Consider the following 23165-nt stretch of genomic DNA (forward strand, 5'->3'; position numbering starts at 1 on the left):
AAAGCCTGATTGCTAATAGCCACAGTTTGGCATAGATGTCAAGATTGCAGTAGAAGAGTAACTACAATAGGGCTGCTTTATAGACGACAATTTTGGTTTTTCCTTCATGAACATAGATGAATAAGTTGTCTGTATCGCCAACTCTGGAACAACCATGTGAAAAGCATGACGTTCGAAGGCTCAATCTGACAACTTTCAGCGATTGACCTTGTGCTTTGTTAATTGCCATGGCGAAGCTGAGTTTGAGAGGGAACTGAAGTTTCCGCACACGGTTGGCGCAGTCTGTTGGGGTTAGCGGAATTTTCGGAATAAAAACGGTATCGTTTTTGCCGTGTCCTGTGATAATTTGGGCTTCAATGATGTAGTCCATTATTTGTTTGACCACAAGACAAGTTCAATTGCAGAGTGTAGATGCATTTGGACTGCGTAGGAGGATGACAGGGCAACCGACTTTTAAGTGAAGTTCATGGGGAGGGAGTCCTTGAGAATGTTGGAAGTTGAGAAATTCTGTTGGAAAGTGTGTAATCTGATCGGGGTCAGTAACAGTATCAATTGATCTGTAACAACGTCCTTGAGAAGGTAGCTTACTGAGTAAGTCGTAGTTAAGAGTGGTGACAGCTGCATTTTTAGGTGCAAGAACAGCCCTGTGCTAACATGCAAATATCGGCAGTTTGCAGTGAACGGGCGTTATAAAAACTGTATAACTGTCACAACTTTGTATGTGCAAAAGCAGAGAATATATGTAATATGGATTAACTTCTGAAGGCATTTAAAATACAATTAAAAGTTGATTTAAATTGCATGGCTGCCTCAAAGAACTGCTAATGTGCAAATATCGGCGGTTTGCTGTGAATGGGTATTGTAAAAAATGTAGAAGACAAAGTGAAAGTAGCGTAACGTCATCAAAAGTAATGTCCCTTGAAGCAAAGATCGTTGGTATTTATTATTTACCTATGAGATGGTGTTTTCGTCCCATAGGGGCGGATTTACTTATTATGTGGAAAATTTGAAGAGTCTATGACCATCTCTGAAATATAAGTGATGTATGTTCCCAGCATGAACGAGATTGGATGGAAAATATTGATCTTAAGGAGGGGGTCAAGCAAAAGGCCAGTACACACACATATCTTCCGTTTTATTATATATATAGATGTATATATGGGTCAATATACATACATATATATACATATGTGACACTTATTCGGTAGCCATGATAAAACTCCGAGTTTCGGATGCCGGGGCAGAAACCCACGCCGCCATCTCTTCAGTTATCTGGCCATTGAAAATTCATATGAAAATGACTGTTAAACAAAGGGAAATTACTGTGTGATTGACCGTTATTAAGACAAAAGAGCTATAGACCGCTAAGTAAGGGGAGGGAGTAAAGGTAAGGGAGTAAAAGAGTCCATAGTATTTGTGTGAGCGCACCAAAAAAAAAAGGGTGTAACTATTGTGACCACGGTACTCTTTAGTTATAATCACCCCATTAAAAAATCGGGTTATCTCCCCTAACTAAAAACTTGTTTAACCCTCAATAAAATAAAAAAATGAAAAAATTAATAAACATTAAAAATGAAAAGATTAAACATCATATTGAATCTAATAACATTTTTATAACAAATCATACCATGCCTATTGAGGAGGCCAAACGTCAACACTGTGTTGAAGTATTGAATCAAAAGGATCTAAGCCTTTTAATCCAATCTCTTGTTGCCACATAACCTGATTTTTTAGTGGGGAGATAACCCAATTTTTTAATGGGGGTGAGATAGCCAAAAAGTACCGTGACTGTTACCAAATAAAACCAAATGAAAAAGAACTGGCACCACAAGTGCATCTGTGGGTGAACAAACCTGAAAGAACAAAAATTCGTAACTGCTGTGACCACTACCAAATAAATGCCCTATTCCACAAGTTCCATCCATTCTCAATGATCAGCACTTCTTTATGCAACTGTCCACATCCATATGCATCATGACTGGATCAGCTGTTGCACACTGCATCTAAATCTTCTTATGCCTAACTTTTCTCTCAGTACACTAGCATTCATCACACATGTACACAGATATTGCATATCCAATGGAGCATGCCAGCTTCATTTCTCTCTAGTTTTCACTTGTCCTCTGCATTCAAGGCCTATGTCTAACTACCACGTAGCATTGCTGTTCATACACACACATCATATAATCTTCCTTTCACTTGGAGAGAGACCTTTGATTGCCAACAGACAAAAGCTCTCTGAACTTTCTCCATTGTACTCTTATTCTAACAATTACACTTTCAGTACATCTTCCTCCACTGCTAATTAGATCCCTTAGGTAACTGAAATTATCCACTACTTCTAGAGAGCCTCCAGGGTATTTAAGGGAATCAATCTCTCGTGTATCTGTAGACTTTATTGCTCCTGAACATCTTCCACGTAGAAACGCTATTTTGTTCACTTTTCTTATTATTCTACTGCACCTCTTGTGTACCCATAGCTTGCACAGGGTACACCAAATGGAATCCCAGCCTCCACCTTTCCTATGTATCAAGCAAGGCCATTTACCTGAAATGGGTGGGGTACTGTCTGATTTCATGCTTACCAGAACCTTGGCTTTTGTTAAGTTAACTTTAAGGCCCCTTCATTCCAGATTTTTCTTTAACTGCTGGAATTTCTTTTCTAGTTCTGTTACAGATTCTGCTTTGAGAGCAAGATCATCAGCATATAGTAGTTCCCACGGGCACTTGTTATGAGACCTAGTTGTGTGAACACCTAGCTGTACACTAAATTTGTCATTGTGCACATGGCTAATACTTACCTTACTAACAACACGTGGCCTGTATTGCTTTCACAAACCAGTTGCCTACCGCTAGCTTCCTCAGAAACCACCACATCACACAGCAAGGCATTCTGCCACAGGCTTTCTCTAGATCGACAAATGCCGTATAAAACAGCTTAATCTTAGCTAAATACTTCTCTTACAGTTGCCAGACTAGGAAAATAACATGCTTCTCCCCAGCAAAAAGTCAAACTGCATTTTATCTAGTCTGATTATGTTCCTAATTAACTGGGCTATAACTCTCTCCATAACTTTCATCTCCTAATCCAGCATTTTGATGCCTATATAATTATTTCTATCTAAGACATCTTCTTTATCATTGTAACAGCTGACTATGATTGTCACATGAGCCACTGGAGATTATGCCTTCCTGGATAACCTGATTAAACTATTCAGGCGACTAGACCGTATCTTACTCTACTAGATATTTTAAGCATCTCAGCAGTAATTCCTGATGGACCAGTAACTTTCCCTGTCTTCATGTCTTTAATTACTTTATGTATCATACTGCTGTCAACTAGAATAGCTGGTCCCTCTGTTGGGTTCATATAGGGAAGACTCCCTTTCTCCCATTTATTCTCCACTTTTAACAGCCTTTCATAGAAGCTCTTCCATACCTCTTTCTTTTCAGACTTGCTAAGTGAAACTATACTATTATCCATCGGTACACACTTCTTTCCACATCTTGACTCTCTCTGACACTTCAAGCCTCTGATCTTCATGCTGTAAGACATTAGCAAATCTCTTCCTTTCTGCTTCTGCCCTAACTAGATAAACCTGACACCTAACTCCCCTTTTAGCTACCTAATATGGTTCTCTGCTACCCCTGCTTTTCCACTCTTTTTAAACCTATCTCTTTTCTTTTATGGCCCTGTCAACCTCAAATTTCAAAAATGATAAACAAGTGTTGCAGAGGAAGAATAGAGCTACAGAAAAAAAAAAAAAATCATAACCCATACGATAGAAATATTTTAATTCAAATAACTTTGGAAAGGATTGAATTAAATGAAAAAAAAAAAATCTCTAACAACCCAATACATCATGTAGAGATATGATAACAGGTAAAAGTTTTGTCTGGGAGTCTCTGTATTTAGTGAGACTATGGATCAGCATCTAGAAAGTTCCTCTCCAAGGTACAAACCTTTGTGGAAGAAAGGCAACAGTGTTATTACAGATGTTGCCATCAGAAAGCAAAGAATTGAAACATGTACCACAAGGCATCCTGTATGATACTCTAACAATTTTGTTGAGCAACATTGGGTTGTACAGGTAAAGTAGTAAGCTCAGACTTCCATTTAGCACTATCGGGGAAGAATTCAAAGTAATTCATAAATTAAAGGACACCAAAGCATCTGTGAAAGAGGTCAGTGTGAGGGGAAGAGATGGAGAGCAGCCGTAGTAGAGGCACAACTGAAATACAAGGCCCTTTTTGCAAAATATGGCACAGAGCAGGGATAGACTCAGGAGTTAAACATCAACCTGATATAACTCAACCAGAGCAGTGTGAGAATAAGGTATTTGGGTAAGTGGATTTGCCAGCAGTAAAGAGGCATGGCTCAGTGGCTAGAGTGTTGGATCACAATCATGAGGGAGTGAGTTTGATTCCCGGACCAGACTGTGTGTTGTGTTCTTGAGCAAGACACTTTATTTCACATTGCTCCAGTTCATTCAGCTGTAGGAATGAGTTGCAATGTCACTGGTGCCAAGCTGTATCAGCCTTTGCCTTTCCCTTGGACAACATCAGTCGCATGGAGAGAGGAGGCTGGTCTGCATGGGCAACTGCTGGTCTTCCATAAACAACCTTGCCTGGACTTATACCTCAGAGAGGAACTTTCTAGGACCAATACAATGGTCATTCATGACCAAAAGGGGTCTTTACTCTTTACCGTTATCCTATTTGTCACCAATTAATAGGAAGTTTGTGAAATTTTTTTTTGTTGATAACCAATTAAAAGCTAAAATCTGTGGATGACATTGCTTGTTGAAATATTGCAAAAGAATGTGAAGACATTATGAAAAAATGCAAGAGCTGACACTTCAGTTAAAATACTCTAAAGAACTGTATTCTTGAATTTACTGATGAGAAAAGAATTTCGTCTGATGACTCCAAATAAGAAAGCTAACTGAGTTCTTCCAGTAACGATTTTACATTTTGTTACAAAATTAAAAATTGTAAGGGAGATAATCATCATTCGAATCTGGTACTTGGTATTGAATGAGTGATAAAGATAACCATCCTTTAACGTCCATTTTCTTTGCTGGCATGGGCTGGACGGTTTGACAGGAGCTGTTCAGTCAGGGAGCTGTCCAGACTGCAAATTGTCTGTTATGGAACGATTTCTACAGCTGGATGCCCTTCCTAATGCCAACAACTTTATAGCGTGCTTTTCATGTATCACAGGCACAAGTGTATTTACACAGCACCAACATGAGTGCATTTGACATGGCACCAGCACTTGTAAAGGACAAGCCTGTATATATGGAGGACTGCAATTTTACTTAGCTTGATGTATCTTCTCAAATACAGCAAATCACCACAACTCCCAGTCTGTTGTCATTTCCTCAGTGAGGCCCAGTATCTGAAGATCCTTTATCACCTCTTTGTCCCATGTCTTCCTGGGCCAACCCCTTCCACAGGTTTCCTCCACAATTAGAGCTTGGCACTTCTTTATGCAGCTGTCCTCATCCATATGCATCACATGACCAAACCAGCACAGTCTTCTCTCTTGCACACATCTGATGCCTCTTAGACCCAGTTTTCCTCTTACAGCACTTACATTCTGTCATGTGTATACACTGACATTACCCATCCAGTGGGGCATGATAACTTCATTTCTTTCAAGCATTCACAAGTCCTCTGTAGTCAATGTCTATGTTTCACTGCCATGAGCATTACTGTCCATACACACGCATTATACAATCTGCCTTACACTCTGAGAGAGAAGCCCTTAGTTACCAAGAAAGGTAACTTCGTCCACTCCATTTTTATTCTAACAATTACACTTTCAGAACTTCTTCTTCCACTGCTAACTTGGTCGCCTAGGTAACAGAAACTATCCACTACCTCTAATGATCCCACAGAACATTTGAGCAAGTCTATTGACTGCACATTTTTAGTGCTTATTGTACTGACAGATTTCAGGATTTGAATTCAGAATATAAAAGACTGAAACTAAATTCTTTAAAATACTTTTAAAGGACACAGATACTCTTTTCTTCTACCTCAATTCTTAGAACAATAAACAGATCGATGCCCAATCACCTTCTAATACTCTATTAAATTTTTAAATGGCTAAGTCAGAGGAGACAGAACAGTACCCCTGACTATTTTTCAGGCCTCCAAGACTGGTGGTTAGAAACTATTTCTTAGACCTGACCCAAATGCTTACAAGAAAGTGGTCTCTGCTAAAGGTACCGAAGTAATGATGTTAAGCTGACTGTTAGTGTAAGTCAAGAATATATATAGTTTGATAGTCTTCCACCCAGCTTCTGCCTACCCAGTTCCATTCACAATGCTTTAATAGTAGACATTTCTCCTAAGGTATCATGTGGTGGGATGAAACTTGGCTGCATGTAATTGTGAAGGAAAGTTCTTTACATGGTATCAATTACGAATGCTGTATCATTTATTGATTCCTCTTCACCAGAGATCTAGCACTAGAAATAAGACGTAGGTGGTGGGATGAATAGAATCCCTCCAAATGGATTTTCTTTCCGAGTTGAGATATAAAATACATCCGTTAAAGAATTCTTACAAGATTCTAAACTACACACTTGTACGGTCGAGCACATAATCCATCATATTAATCTTAACATATAGTTCCAAAAAATTATATCACCCCAAGGAGAATGAAAAGGAAAATTTACGTTGCAAAGATTTAATTCAACTGCCACGTCACCGAAATTCTTCTTACATAAGCACAAGGCATCCCATTTGGAGGTTAGTCAATTATATCAACCCTAGTATTCAACAAGTACTTATTTTATCGACCCCAGAGGTACGAAAGGCAAAGCTGACTTCGGCGGGATTTGAACTAAGAACGTAAAGAGCAGGAAGATAATGGGAGGCAGTTTTTGCGACACTCTAACAACTCAATCGATCCCCGGTTCATCATTAAGAAAAATTATTTTTAATATTGGAACAAAGCCAGAGATTAGGAGGAAAGGCACAGTATTTATTTGGTACTCCTTTTATCTACTCTGGACGAATGAGACAAAAATTAATCCTGTTATTATTGGAATTCAGAACGTAAATACTTGAAACTTGTCCCGCCACTCTGTATATTAGGCCCTAGAAGTTTTAAAAGTTTAATAATGAAACATTTAAGAAACGGAGAGTGGCAGAATTAATATAGTACATTAAATGTGACATTTAGTTACGTTCGAAGTTAAAATTTCAGTGGAGAGTCGACTTGGTTTTCATTCCACCGAGGTAGATTCATAGAAATAATTATCGCTCTAAAAATAAGGACCTTTAAATCGATTACACCAAACATCTGCATATATCAGTAGTCTGTGCCAAAGTCACATGAGAGTTGTGAAAATATTTAGTTAAAAAGAAATATTAATACTGTATTTACTTATACAGTAATTAATATAGGTAGATTTTACAACGTTTTCTGAAGAACAAATGAAAATAAAATAAAATTCGGGAAAAATATTTTGTTATCAAAACAAATTTAGCCGCCCAATCTTGAATTCTTCGTTTCATTGGTTGGAAATTTAAACAACAAAAACTAATACTACATGTTTATTAGGCTTTTTTTTTACGAATTAGGGATTATTTTACTTTTTTAAAAGATAGGAACATAATATTTCACTAATGTACATTTTTAAATGAGAAAAATTAAAAGGAGAAACAAAAGGCAACTGATAAAATGTTTTGTTGTGTCGGAGTTTAACGAAAGCCGAAGTAATCTGATTGGTCAGTTGTCTAAAGGCATCGCGCTTGGAAACGATCTGATTGGTTAGTTGTGAAAAGGAGACAAATTTGAAAATAAAAATCGTTCATCATAAACGCTATCTACACATGTAAAATTAAAGTTCCGTTCATAAGTGAAATCTTGAAAATCTTTGAGTTTTGAGGCAAAAGAAATAATTGAATTTGTTTACTGGATCATCTTGTTTCTATATTTGAACTTTACTTTTTCTCAATCCTATTTCAAATACCTAAACTAAAAAATTTTTTTGGCGCAAATCTATTGACAGTACTCGCCGACTTGTTTGTTAAAATCGACAAAAAGTAAGTATCATATTTTATATTTTCGTTTTAATAATAGCAATAGTTGGAATTCTGTTTTATTATTACAAAAAAAACGTGTTTATTTTACTGCTAAGATAAAACATACTAAATCATTTTTTTCGTTTCCACTAAACTTGTGTACCTCCCCCCCTTCTCTCCATTACTCAGTTTCTTTACCAAACCCTAAAATATATCCCTATAATTTAAAAATCGAATTATTTTAAGAGATAGCCATTCGATTTACCTACTGATCTCTTTTTATATCATCCCAATAGCATACTGTTTATTTACTACTAGATATGTCGCTAGTTAAATTAGCCTTGTTATATTAAACCCTACCACCTAAAATGCAATGATGAAGCTGTGATGTAATAAAATTTGTTGAAAGATGGATTAAATTTGAGAATCCAATATATTCTATTAAGATGCTGTCAACAATTTATTTGATGTTTACTTACTTCCAATTAGAAATTTGAACGTTCCCGCCTGATTGTTTGCAAGGCGGATTTTGGGAATTTTTAATTTAATTTTCTATGCGAAGAATTCATTAAAATACTTGACTAAGGAAATATCCACTATACACACAAATATATATATATATATATATATTATATATATACATATAATATATATATACACACGTACATATAGCATTATTATAATATGGCAATCCTTATTTTACTGAAACGAGAGTTTTCTGATTAAAAAAAGATTCCAATTTAATTCAAAGTGGAAACGTAGCTTATTCTATGCACTTTTAAAGGATTAAACAATTCATGTAATTAGTTAAGTATTTAATTACCTAATAATGAAAGGCATTACTTATAAAACGAATATTTGATGTTATCTAGCAATAGTCCAAATAAAAATCCCGCCGATTTAGCTTTGGTTTTCATCCTTTGGGTTTATAATTAAGTAACCAGCAATATATTCTAAAGATCAGTTTAATTTACTTCATTCTCTCTTATTTTGTCTAGAAAATAAAATCTTGTTGATTTAAAAGAAGAAATTCAAATAGATTTTATCATGTTGATTCCGAGCTATCTCGATCAACTTTAATGTCACTTGAAATTTAAACCTCAAAAGTAATAACCAATGCTCGAATGATTATTTCTAATTTGATATAAATATTTCTGTTTAATGCCATTTAATATATTTAATGTCTATTAAAATAATTCGACATTGAATTTTCTGTAATTGTTGAGGGTTTTGAAATCTACCGCCATTTTTTCCCTCCAGGTTCGCGTCACGTCGTTTCCTTCCCTTGATATCTTTTCTTTTCTTGGGTTCAGCAGTGTCCTTTTTCAGTTGACTTTATTCGAGCTTATATTTAATCATTACTTTCAAACAACTGAAACCGAACATTATAGTCTAGATGTTTTATAATGCAAATTTGAAGAAGATATAAAAAAGCTGTTTTTATACATCGTGCACTGCATAGTTTTTTCACCCCGCCACTTAAAAATTTACCAATATTTGTAAGCAACCCTTTATTTTTAACACTGTTATTGATTTTTGAAAATAATTACAAATATTATATCGATCATGTATTAATGTAGATATATATTTCTGCAATTTATTTTCAGATGACTCTCGACATTACAGATAAGTATTTCAACCAACACAACAAGAAAATGTGGTTCAGAAAGAACATCGATTCGTCCAACTTCAAGAAACCTATCTTGACTAGTACACCTCTAGATGTACCGAGTAGTAAATATTTTGATGACAGTGGTTACGTTAGTCCTCCCTGCAACACAATAACCCCATTAAATTTAAATGAGCGCTTCGGTCAAGAACCAGTGTCGATTGAGAAATTTGAGGTGTCCCTTGACCACGAATACCAGGACGTTCCTCAGAACCGGCTTGATTGGCAAGAAGCTGAAGAGGAGGATGTACTCGGTAAAAAACAACTACGAAGATCTCTTAATGCAGTTTCTCAGAAACGTGTGAACACTGAAAATATCACAATATTGAGGAAAAGCTTCGATTGTTCAAATATTATTGGCAAAAGGATAGGTAGGAAAAATTGTGATATTGTTTCTGGATTGGATCAAAGAAACATTTCTGCATTTCTTACAAAGTTAGTAGGCTATCTGTCTCCTGAAGATATACACAGGTAAGCTGTGCCTTTTTAACCTTTATATTTTCTAAATATAGTTGGATTTTATTCTGATTTTTTTGTACATAAGATATGAATTTAAATGGTATATATTGGTAATAGAATGTCGATTTTCGTTATCTTCCCCAGCATATATTATGTCAGTAAACGGTGGCAGGTCGTTTGTGATAAAATCTCTCAAGCACAGATTAAGTTAAAACAGTTTCAAGCAACGAGGAGATTAGCTGCAATTGAAAATAAGGTAAGTTTGTTATTTTTTAAATAGTTATCTTTTACCGTTTACCAGTTTCAGTCAATAAACTGCGGCTATACTTCTGTATATATTTTAGTCGAATGAATCGACTCCAGGACTTATTTTTTAAAACCTGGTATTTAGTCTATCGGTCTCTTGCCGAACAGCTAAGTTTGAGGGGACATAAACAAACCAACACCGGTTGTCAAGCAATGGTGGGGGACAGACAATATTCATATAATATACGACGGGCTTTTTTCAGCTTTCATCTACCAAATCCACTCAAAGCTTTGGCCCGGCACTATAGTAGAAGGCCCTAGGTGAGACGTAGTGGGATTGAAATAGGAACCATGTGGTTAGGAAGCAAATTTTTTAAAGGGTTGGTCATCTTATATTCTAGATGCAAAATGTTTTTATTTTTCAGGAAAACTTCAACCGCAAATGTGAAACCAATGTTCAGAAAACGACGTTCACAAAATCTGAATTGTTTCTTCAAGTGAGTTTTCTCCCTTTAATGTTATTGCTTGCTAAATTCCTACTTTTTTTTTATATCATGAAGAATTTAGCTGATGAAAGTTATGTACTAAAGCAATGTATTTATATTTATAAATCCCAAGTTTATTTCATCTTGGCATGCTCCCACATTCACACACCATTTGAATATTTTGTATTGCAAAGAACGTGAAGAATCTCCGTCTTCTTTTTTTTCAGCTTGCTGCCTCTTTACAAAACGACCAGCATCTTCAGAAGTGTCCAAAATGTCAGCACCCAGCCAAAGTTCATCCTGTTGCCGACAAAGGCGTTTGTACAAACAATGCTTGTGATCACCAATACTGCTCAAAATGTCTGGCTAATTATCATGGTTCAGCATCTTGTGTTCTCATAGGTGTCAAACGGTTACCGAAAGAAATTCTCAATACCAAAAAAGCCAAAAAGTTTCTAAAGCGGCTATGAGACCAAAAATGTGGAAGGCAGAATATAAATCTTAAAGATAAAATTAAAAAAAGTCCACAACTACTGGAGAACAAAGTGGATGGTGCTGTCCCAAAAGACAGCCACAACATATCTGGCTTTGCTGCTTCTGTGAGATTTCGGATATTCTAGTGGCAAGGAGATTGCAAGCATTGGCGATCTTTTTTTTTAATTATCCTTTCTCATCCTTGAAATCTACCTCACAGTATTTGGATGATCTCAGTGAAAGGAAAATAACCAAATCATCTGGATTAGCAACTTTGGAAGACTATCAGAATAGTCATGCTAAAATGGACTTTTAAAATTGATCTCCGTCTCTGCACACACACGCATTCCTCATTCTATGAACAAAATCTATTGACTAAAAGTAATCTGTGACTGTGATATGTATATAAGATTCCTTTTCTATGTGAATTCCTTGTCTTTTATCTAAAGTTCTGATTTCCTTCATATTTATATAAAGCCACATGATGGTTAATAAATAAAACAAAAGTGCTATTATAAACTGATCTCTCTTAACTGGTAGTATTATTGGAACAGCTAATCCAGTAAGAGCATTTTCAGAAATATAAAAGTATTTCAAAATTTAATTAGTATTTTATATAATGTGACTGATTAGGTCTTCATAGTCATTTTATTGGGTAGATAAAGTGTAATCTACCTAAGTCTATTAACACAGCAGAGACCAGGGTAAACATGACTTTAATGCAGTATTTATTATTTTTGTGTTTGTATCTCGTATATTTGTGTCTGTGCTTGTGACCACATCTGAGTGCAATATTTGAGGTGATTATTGTCTTAGATCACCAAGTGTCTTTGAAGTGAATGTATTTTAAGTGTGCATGAATTCTTTGATTGTGGCTTCAAGTATTAAAGAAAATATTTGCATTAAAACATGATTGGATTTTTCACATAATTTTGGACGTATTTAATCATCAATGTTAAATATGTGCATATTTCTTTTAGGACTTTGTGATAAATCCAAAAGATCATCTACCCTCATGAACTTTCTAATGAAGCCTATTGTTTCAAACTTTACAGAGAAATAATAAAAATTTTACAATTGGCCTGTTATTTTCTTCAATTATTTATTTGGTGATAGGCTTTAATTACATTTTCATTTATAATGAACTTTGGTGAATAAAGAATGAACAATTTTGAATGCTTCTTCTCCTTGCTCCCAGATTGGGTCGCAAGCCTGTGTTCTTGAAATAATTTGTTGCACCATATTGGTTTTAATATAACCTTGTATTCAGCTATCCTCTAGAAGGTGACTGTTTACAATATAAATTATGACCCAAGCCATAAGATACTGCATTATCCTGTTGTTTTCCACCCCATACCCCTCCATTGTAATGAGATGAAATCAACTTCATTGACGTCGTTGAGGGAGCAGAGAACTACTGTTTTTCTTACTGATGTCCCAAGCCTCTCAATTGCTGCTATGTCCATCATTGGAATTGTTTCTGTTTGTTTCACACACCGCACAATGAAAAATGAATGATATCTGGCTGGATCACCTGGGAAATATTGAAGTTTTAAAAAGAATTGAAAGCGATTTATAGAAGTGGAAAGAGCACAAACTGAAAGTTATGTGGCATGTAAAAAGCACCATTTGAGTGTGGTCGTTGCCAGTGCTGTCCTGACTGGCTCCTGAGCCAGTCGTCGTCGTTGTTTAGCGTCCGATTTCCATGCTAGCATGGGTTGGACGATTTGACTGAGGACTGGTGAAACCAGATGGCTCCAATCTGATTTGGCAGAGTTTCTACAGCTGGATGCCCTTCCTAACGCCAACCACTCCAAGAGTGTAGTGGGTGCTTTTACGTGTCACCCGCACGAAGGCCAGTCAGGCGGTACTGGCAACAGCCACGCTCGAAATGATGCATTTCATGTGCCACCCGCACAAAAAAAATTTAAATAATTCATGTGTCGCCCGCACATGAGCCAGTCCAGGGGAACCAGCAACGATCTCACTCGAAAATCTTACAACGGCCCCGCACAAGAGCCAGTCCAGGGGCACTGGCAACGGTCTCGGCATGTAAAAAGCACCATTCAAATGTGGTCAGTGCCATCTGATTGGCCTCCATGCTGGTGGCATGTAAAAAGCACCCACTACACACTCAGGGTGGTTAGCATTAGGAAGGGCATCCAGCTGTAGAAACTATGCTGGATCAGATTGGAGTCTGGTGCAGCTTCTTTGCTTGCCTGTCCTCAGTGAAACCATTCAATCCATGCCAGCTTGGAAAGCAGACGTTAAACGAAGATGATGATACAATAGTAAATTCACTCTTGTTTCTTCTAAGAAAGATTGCTTATGAATTAAGTACTCAAGTATTTTATTTAGAGAAATCAATCACAAAATTTTAAATGGTAACTTAAATACAGTTGGTCCTTAATTTATTTAGGCTATGGTATAATAAACAAAGCAGAGAAAAAAAAAAGACCTTAATTAATGTTAAATGACATGCAGCACCATTAATTTCTTCCTTTTCATAGACACCTGCTCCCATCCATTTGTAAGGGGAAAATAAGCTACGCATGTTTCATCTGAAGCTAAATTATACCCGAGATAAAACATTTTTAATGAGAAATATAGTGTAAAGAAATAAAAACAGCTCACCAGGATATACGAGGAAGTCTCCGCCAAATTTAGAACCATGTGTTAAAAAGTATCCTTGTTCCCAGAACTCCTTGAATACTCGATATCGCAAGTTTTGCATTGCATTTGAAGGGAATATCCATTCAGCTTCTTTGTAAGTTCTGTTAATCCATGGATTTTCTATAAAAGATGTCCCAATAATTATTACCTCTAAAATATCCAATATTAACTTCAAAGATGAAAGTTGCAATATAAGAATATAGCAGGTACTCACCAGTAAAGATTTGTACAACTGAATTTTTTTCATCAATAGGGGGTATTTTAATTTCATCAACATCAATTTCTACTTCTTTTTCAAATTCTGTATCGTCAATTTCCATTCCCAATTGTTTTTGATGTTCCAATTGCTGATTTCGTTTTGCTTTCTTGCCTTTTACAATATTAGATAAGTTACGTATTGTATCCATTCTCCGCTCTTGTTGATAGAGAGGTATCTGAAATTTTGATATGCAAACTGTAGTCTTTTGAGATATTACAGCGAAAGCATTAAGTTTGTAATAAATGGCCATCTTTTGAAAACTCCTGCACATCTGACAACAAATGTTGGTTTGATTACATCCCTGTAACAACAGCTTGGCAAAATGAGACTGATAAAATCAGTACTGGTGTTAATTTGAGTAAACCACACCAGCACAAAGATGACTGTGATCAAGGAGTTTGCTTTGCGACTACTTAGTTTTGGGGTTTGCTCTTACTGTGTGGCGCATTGGGCGAGTGTCTTCTATAGCCCTGGACTGACCAGTGCCTTGTGACTGAATTTGGCAAGTGTAGTGTGGGGAAGCCCATTATGTGCATCTTTGTGTTTGTTCCAACCACCATTAGACAATTGGTGTTTTTTTTATGTGCCTATGATTTAATAGTTTAGCAACAGAAAAAAAAAAAAAAGAAACCAACAGAATAAGTACTTGTGCCCCAGCATGACCGTAGCTCAATGACTGAAAAGTATTTGTCAATATCAATTAGTCTAAGCAGTAATAATCTAGCTGTTTTACATTTAATCCTTTCGTTACTGTATTTATTTTGAGATGCTCTGTGTTCTTTTCACTTAATTTTAAATATAACTATTATTAAGCTAGTGTTTGGGACATAAATTGTGACTAAAGTTTGGAAGATTATAATTGAGACATTTGTACTACAGAGCCAGAGGCGGTTTCAGTTGGGTTGGTATTGAAAGGATTAAAATAGTTTAACTCTTATGCTGGTGGTGGCATGTTAGAAAATCATTCGAGCGAGGTCGTTGCCAGTGCCACTGGACTGGCTCCTGTGCAGGTGGCATGTAAAAAAACACCTTTTTGAGCGTGGCCGCTGCCAGTACCGTGTGACTGGCCCTTGTGCCGGTGGCACGTAAAAGCATCCACTACACTCTCGGAGTGGTTGGCGTTAGGAAGGGCATCCAGCTGTAGAAACTCCGCCAGATCAGATTGGAGCCTGGTGCAGCCTTTTGGCTTGCCAGTCCTCAGTCAAATCGTCTAACCCATGCTAGCATGGAAAGCGGACATTAAAGGATGATGATGATGATGATTGATTAGGTAGCACAAATACACATCATGTGTTCATTAACTTATTCTGTCACTAATTAGTCGGATTTAAATGGTGGCCCTTTAGTGGTAGATTCGAGAAAATTTGAAGTTTGGTTGACAAATTTGAAGTAAATTACCCTGGCGTTTCACTGTTTAGCTGTAAAGGTTATTTGAAATATTTATTCAATACACTAAAGGTATGTTACCTGTTCTGTGTAGCTCTGATGTCTTTGTTCTTCATAAGCTTGTATTTCTTCAGGTGATAGTTTATTAGGAAAAACTTCTTGAATTAGATGAGCAATACCTTAATAAAAAGAGAAAAAAATTAAAATCCAATTTGGAAAGAGAATTTATAAATGCAGGTGTGGATGAGAAGCTTGTTTTCTGACCATGTGGTCTTGGATTCAGTCCCATTGGAATAAATGTCTACAATAATCTGAGCTAACCAAAGCCTTGTGAATGGTTTTGGTGGATGGAAACCAAAAGAAGTCTGTTACGTACAAACGTGTATATGTTTGTGTACATCCTTGTCTTGACATGCAATGGTTGTGAATGAGCATCACTGTCAAATAAATGTTTGTTTCCATTCTTCCCTCAAAAATATGTTTAACCATGGGGGAAATATTATCTTGCTTGGAAACAGGTGAGGGTTGGTGACAGGAAGGGCATCCAGCCATAGGAAATTTGACTCAAGTTCCATGCGATCCATGCTAGCATGAGAAAGGAAGCATTTAAACGATGCTGGTGAGAATTATGGCATTACTATTTCTGAGCTTGGTTTGCTGAAGAGAAAAGTGTTCTGTTTCTAGAAATCAATAGAAACAAAGATATTTGTGTGCAAACAGCATTCAGCACAAATTAAGATTCAACTAACTGAAACCAAATTTCTTCTGTTAGTGTCATTTCAGTATTAGGAGTTAAACTGATATGACTTGCAATTTTTACATCCACTTTTTCATGCTAGCATGAGTTGGATGGTACTTTTTGAAGCAGTGTTTTATGGTTTGATGCTAACCCTTTCAATTGCATCATGCAGCACATTGTCAACCACCATTAGACAACTGGTGTTTTGTGTGCCTATAATTTAATAGTTTAGAAAACTTTTGACAGGGTCCCCTGATCCCTTGTCTGGTGGTTAATGGGGAAACTATGGATAGGTGAGTGGTTGGTGAGAGCTGTACAAGCCTTGTACAGGGAAATTACCAGAAAGTTGACGGTGGGCCACGAGTACAGTGAAGAATTCAGGGTACAAGTAGGATCGGTGTTCAGCCCCATCTTTTTCATCATAGTCCTCCAGGCAATAACAGGAATTCAAGACAGGATGTCCCTGGGAGCTCCTCTATGCTGATGACCTTGCTCTTATAGCTGAATCACTTAACTGAACTAGAGAAGTTCCAGGTATGGAAGCAAGGTCTAGAATCGAAGGGCCTTAGAGTTAACCTAGCAAAAACCAAAGTTTCAGTAAATAGGAAGGCAGACAAATCACAAATCCCTTCAGGTAGATGGCTCTGCTTGATCTGTATAAAAGGTGTAGGTAGAAACTCCATAAGATGCACTCAGTGTAAGCTTTGGACACATAAAAGGTGCAGTAACATCAGAGGAAGGTTAATAGGGAAACTAACTTTTGCATGTGGAAGGTGCACAGGTACAAAAGACGCTGAAAATGTGCAGAAAATAGACTCCATCAACTGCCAGGGGATCAAGCTAAAGGTAGTAGACAGTTTCTGTTATCTAAGTGACCAAGTTAGTAGTGGAGGTGGATGCACTGAGAGCGTAGATGTGGGAATAAGATTGGACTGGGCAAAGTTCAAAGAGCTCCTACCCCTGCTAGCAACAAAGGGCCCCTCTCAGAGTGAAAGGCAGATTGTTTGATGCCTGTATGCAAACAGCTACGCTGCATGGCAGTGAAACATGGGCTATGACAGCTGAGAACATGCGAAAGAAATGAAGCTAGCATGCTTTGCTGGGTATGCAATGTCAGTGTGCATGTTTGACAGTGTAAGCACCGAAAGAGAAAAGTTAGGCATAACAGCAATCGGATGTGGTTTGCAAGAGAGACAAATGCATTGGTATGGTCAAGTGATGAGTATGGATGAGGACAGCTGTGGTAGCGGTAGACCCAGAAAGACATGGGAGAAGGTGGTGAAGCGTGATCTCTGAACTTTGAGCCTCACAGAGGCAATGACTAGTGACTGAGACCGTTGGCAATGTGCTTTGCTTGAGCGGACCCGTCAAGCCAAGTGCACCCGTGCTGGTGGCATGTAAAGAACATCTTTTGAATGTTGGACCTCACAGAGGCAAAGTGGCTGAGTTCCTTTCAAGTGTTGGCCCTCATGGAAGCAAATTGGCTGATTTCCATTTGAGTGTTGGGCCTCATGGAGCCAAAGTGGCCGAGTTTCTTTCGAGTGTTGGGCCTCATGGAGGCAATGACCAAGACCTTTGGCATTATGTCGTACTTGAGAAGAAGACCCATCAAACTGAGCAAAATCGCAGTTGTAGCAGATACCAGTGTCACGTAAATTGGCACCTGTGCCAATGGCATGTAAAAGCACTGATTGCACTCTGAGAGTGGTTGGCATTAGGAAGGGCATCCAGCCATAGAAAACCATGCCAAATCAGACAGGAGTCTGGTGCAGCCTTCCAGCATGCCAGCCCAGTCAAACCGTCCAACCCATGCCAGCATGGACAACAGACATTAAATGATGATGATATAAATATGTTTTCCATGCTGGCATAGGTTGGATGACTTAACAGCAGCTGGGAAGGCCAGGGACTACACCAGGTTCCATAGTTTGTTTTTGCTTGGTTTCTGCAATTGGATGCCTTTTTTATGTCGCACCTCGGCCAAGTGTCTCCTACTATAGCCCCAGGTTGACCAAAGCTTTGTGAGTGGATGTGGTATATGGAAACTGAAAGAAGCCCATCTTATATATATGCGTTTGCATGAGTTCATATTTCTTCTTGTCTTGACAGGTTGCATGATCTTTGCAGACAAAGAGCTCATTCACATAGTGTCAATTGTTTGCTGGGCATACAGCCATAGAAAATTGTCACAAAGTAATTTGTGCAAGCATAAAAAATTTGACATTAAAATAAGCTTGGTGTAGTGATTACATACATCAAACAAATGGTGGCATGCATATAGATTTCCTATGTTTGGTTTAGAAAGAGAGAAAACAGTGTGATAAAAGGAAAGGGAAACAGATAAGCTTTGACATTATAGAGGAACAAGTCAAAGTGGTGAGCTGGCAGAATCATTACCATGCCAGGCAAAATGCTTAGCAGCATTTTGTCCGTCTTCATGTTCTGAGTTCAAATTCTGCCGAGGTCTGCTTTGCCTTTCATCCATTTTGGGTTGATAAAATAAGTACCAGTAATTGACTTAGCCTCTCTCCTTGAAATTATTATAATAGTAACAGGTAAGTTCTGAAGAGTTAAGTCTAATAATTGTGGTTGAAAAGATAAAGATCTTGATTTTCTTTATAAAGTACCTTTGTCATTTATGCATGCTAACATTACACACCCTGCTTGCTTCATGTCTTCCCAACCTTCACATGTCCTTTGCATTCAGTACCCATATCTCACCCTTATACAGTACTGCAGTTCATACACAAGCATTGTTCAATCTGTTCTTTGCTCAGACAGAGAATCTTCTTGTCAGCAGAGATAATGGCCTTCAGCTGGCTACTATATTTTCAAAATATCTCCATCTACTGCTGATTAGGTTGACTTCTTAATAGAAATTATCAGTTACTTGTACAGAGCCTCCTGAGTGTTGTAAAAGGAACTTATTTTACAAATGCTCTGACTCTTAACTGATGGATAGCTTTCTGAAGAATGCTGTTTTTGGTTGTATTAGTTGCAGTGAAAGTGACAGGCTTAATGGTTGGGGTGTTACACTCATGATCACAAGATTGTAGCTTTGATTCTTGGACCAGAAGTGCATTGTGTTCTTGAGCAAAACACTTCCTTTCATGTTACTCTAGTCCATTCAGCTGTATAATGAATTCCAGCAATAGCTGGGAAGTTAACCCTATGTTGGACTGGCATCTTGTTCAGGAGAAGTGTTGTGATCTTTGTCACATGCCGGAGAAACTGGGTAACTGGCCCTGTGAATCCTTGGCATCAAGACAGTAATGTCCAGTAAGAACAGGTATTTTTAATTTAGTAAAGAAGAGCTCTCAAGATAACTGGTTTCCTCAAATGATTATAAATAGTTCCAGCGCTAAGATTAAATCCCATGGGAAGCTTTCTCACTGTCACAGTAGGATCTCTTGCAAGTATTGCCTCAGGTATTCCATCATAGAACTTGGAAGGACATCTTGATCTAGGGTCATCAAGCAAATTTAAATTGCCAAGTCTGAATTTTTGAAAATACTTTCTGCAAGTCCTTTTATTTACAGCATCTCAACCAAAAGCCTTCTGAACATTTTTGGCTGCTTCACTTGTATTAGAACCTCAACAAAACTCATGATGTGACAAATATGCACTTTACTTGGGTTGATGATGAGTTCTGCATATAAAAAATTAATATACTAAGATTTGCATGTTGTTCTAATGGAAACTCTTCATGAAATAATTATATACCAGTGAATCATCATCATCATCATCATTTATCGTTTAACGTCCGCTTTCCATGCTAGCATGGGTTGGACGATTTGACTGAGGACTGGTGAAACCGGATGGCAACACCAGGCTCCAATCTAATTTGGCAGAGTTTCTACAGCTGGATGCCCTTCCTAACGCCAACCACTCAGAGAGTGTAGTGGGTGCTTTTACGTGTCACCCGCACGAAAACGGCCACGCTCGAAATGGTGTCTTTTATGTGCCACCCGCACAAGCCAGTCCAGGGGCACTGGCAATGATCTCGCTCGAAAATCCTACGGGAGCCAGTCAGGCGGTACTGGCAACGGCCACGCTCAAAATGGTGCATCTCATGTGCCACCCGCACAAGAGCCAGTCCAGGGGCACTGGCAACGATCTTACTTGGCTTGCCGGGTCTTCTCACGCACAGCACATTTCCAAAGGTCTCGGTCAGTAGTCATCACCTCGGTGAGGCCCAATGTACGAAGGTCTTGCCTCGTGTATATTAAAAAAAAAAAAAAACAAATTCTAACTCATAATCAAACAGAACTTTCTACAAATCCTGATATTTGCTGATATGTCTTGTTGGCAGAGAATGTGCTCGGCTCATTGTTTCTGTTTTATTATCTACTGTGGCACAGTTTCTACAGCTGGATGCCCTTCATAACGTGAGTCATTTTACACAGTGTTCTGTGTTTTTCTTTTTTTGTAGCATCAGTCCTTCTGAGATCAACATGCAGTATGCAAGACCAAGAACCTCTTCAACTGAGTAAGGTTGTTTTAATGCTAGGAGGTGACAGGTTATAGTATGAAAAAAGGGGCCAGAACTGAGCAGGTTTCTTGCTGTACAGGAGCTATGTGGCTATTTACATTATAGAAGAGAGAGTGAGGATAATTGGAGTGGAACTCTAAAGAAAAATAAAATAGTGATGATGAGAGGGTGGACCCTCAAGGTGCAAGAAGGTGAACAGAAGAACAGGGAGTCTGGGTAGATGAAGGTTGCAAGAATGTACATGGAAAGTGAGGAATAGGAACAAAGGAGGGAAGAGAAGATGACTAGAGACTGGGTGGATGTAGTGAATGGTAGACCAAAGTGAAGGGGGTGATCAATGATACATACAAGTTGGAGGAAGGTAGAAGAGAGTAGGTAATGACTGACAGTACAAAAAGGGGCAAAGAGCTCACACCATTATCTGTATTTTACACGTCGGCTTTTGCATGCTGGCATGGGTTGAGCAATTTTATAAGGCAGTATTTTACAGTCTGTTGCTCTTTTAGTAGCCTCTTATGACATGTTGGGACAGATGCAGTGTACCTCTTCTGAAACCAACATCCATCACCATAATTAATTAATATATTGTAAAGTTTAAAAAAAATATATAATTATTCTTACAAGGAATCTAAAATAAGCATTGTTACTTTTTTCTTTTTTTTTAGATCAGTAACAAAAATTAAAATAGACGAAATGATAACATTCAAAGTTTATAAACAATAAAATGTTTGCCTTTCTCTAAGAGTACAGATACTTCTTCTGGTGATAGCTGCAATGGAAGTCCAAGTAAGTTGTTTTGGCATGGAGCACGAGGAAGAGCACCGACCAATGTTCCAACGATTCTGTGCTGTTTTCTTAATAACATGACATCTGAAAGACAAAGAAAATCTTGTGTAATACATATTTAAAGTAGCAAGCTGGCGGATTCATTAGCATATTGAGCAACATTTTTCTAGTTCTTTATGTTCTGTGTTCAAATTTTGATGGAAGGTTTTAATTTAGATTACTTTAAAATGTAATCTTTGTATCAGAGCCAGGGTGTGGGCTCAGATGGGTTGGTATCAAAAGGGCTAACTGACATAGGTTGTCCAAATTGTAAATGTCCATAAAGCAATTCTTCCTCTATAGTAACTGTTTCTGTTCTTCTTCCTTGCAGATACATAATGGTTACCAAGCAGAAGCAATGTGCTGTCACCGAGTTCTTGACAAAGGAGGGCACAGGCTATCTGACATTCACAGACAGATTGTTTACAGAGATGACGTCATTGTCAAGAGTGATAAAGAAGGGAATCCCAGCACTGAAAACAAAGGATGCAGTGGAAGTCCACGAACTGTGGCCATTGTGACATGAATCGCTATTGAGTGGACACACTGATTTACACAGACAGACAAGTCAGAATCCGTAAGTTCACAGTACAACTGTTCTGTGATCATTATGCATTACAAAAGATGGTGGAAGATTTTGGGGATGAAAAAATGTGTAAAGCAGGTATTTTGGGAGTTGGTATTTGATTTGAAGGAGAGAAGGGTGGAAATATGCTCTGATCTGCTGGAAGCATTTGAAGTCAATGAGGGCATGTTTTTTTTTTTCCAATCTGGGGATTGAGGATGGGGGATGAAACATTGGTGTATCTTTATGATCCAGAAATGAAAACTCAGTCCACACCTCTTTTTCATAACCTAAGAAGTTCAAAGGCTAGTAATCAGCACAGAAAGTTATGGTAACTGGTTTTGGAGATGACAAGGGCATCATTCTTTTTGACTTTTTGACATGCAGTCATACCATGAAAGCTTAGAAAAACCATAAGGAGTAAGAGACCAAGCAAAAATCTAAAAATGATCCACAATCACCCTGACAATGCACAGCCAAACAGATCTTCGGCTATGAATTAGGCAATTGACAAATTGGTCTGGTCAGTGGTCCCTCATCCATTATAGAGCCCAGATCTGGCACTCTCTGACTTCCAACTATTTGGTTGGAATGATAACATGAAGTGAAAGTGGCTGAGAAGTAGTGGGTATAACAGAGCACACCTGAATTTTATCAAAGGAGATTTAAGAGCTGAGTTCAACAATGGTGCAAATGCATTGCTTGTGAAGGAGACTATGTCAAGTAGCACCTTTCTACAGAGGAAGAATTACTCAACCACTGTATGCAATTTGAATGATCTTTGTCAGCTAATAAAAAACTTAAGCCCACTTTTACCTTACTTTCATATATATATATATATATATATATA

At 37.7% G+C, this 23165-nt stretch overlaps 2 protein-coding genes across 3 annotated transcripts in view; one reads left to right on the forward strand and one right to left on the reverse strand.

Moving 5' to 3' along the window:
* The first annotated feature begins 7743 nt into the window (after positions 1–7743).
* On the forward strand, positions 7744–12457 carry LOC106877117 (F-box only protein 5). Its single transcript, XM_014925915.2, has 5 exons — positions 7744–8064; positions 9651–10183; positions 10316–10427; positions 10843–10914; positions 11130–12457. Exons 2-5 carry the CDS (start codon positions 9651–9653, stop codon positions 11370–11372), a joined length of 960 nt encoding a protein of 319 aa, XP_014781401.1. The 5' UTR covers positions 7744–8064; the 3' UTR covers positions 11373–12457.
* Positions 12458–12461: 4 nt separating this feature from the next.
* LOC106877127 (tRNA-splicing endonuclease subunit Sen34) overlaps positions 12462–23165 on the reverse strand; it is a 16687-nt gene continuing 5983 nt past the window's right edge. For both annotated transcript variants that reach the window (XM_014925926.2, XM_014925935.2), the window contains exons 2-6: positions 21658–21795; positions 15776–15873; positions 14264–14483; positions 14011–14169; positions 12462–12910 (exon numbers count right to left, since the gene is read on the reverse strand). In XM_014925926.2, coding sequence (XP_014781412.1) covers positions 12708–12910; positions 14011–14169; positions 14264–14483; positions 15776–15873; positions 21658–21795 — 818 coding nt within the window. In that variant the 3' untranslated portion in view covers positions 12462–12707. The remainder of the gene's footprint in view (positions 12911–14010; positions 14170–14263; positions 14484–15775; positions 15874–21657; positions 21796–23165) is intronic.

The sequence above is a fragment of the Octopus bimaculoides genome, chromosome 4 (assembly GCF_001194135.2).
Source record: "Octopus bimaculoides isolate UCB-OBI-ISO-001 chromosome 4, ASM119413v2, whole genome shotgun sequence".
NCBI classification, from domain to species: domain Eukaryota; kingdom Metazoa; phylum Mollusca; class Cephalopoda; order Octopoda; family Octopodidae; genus Octopus; species Octopus bimaculoides.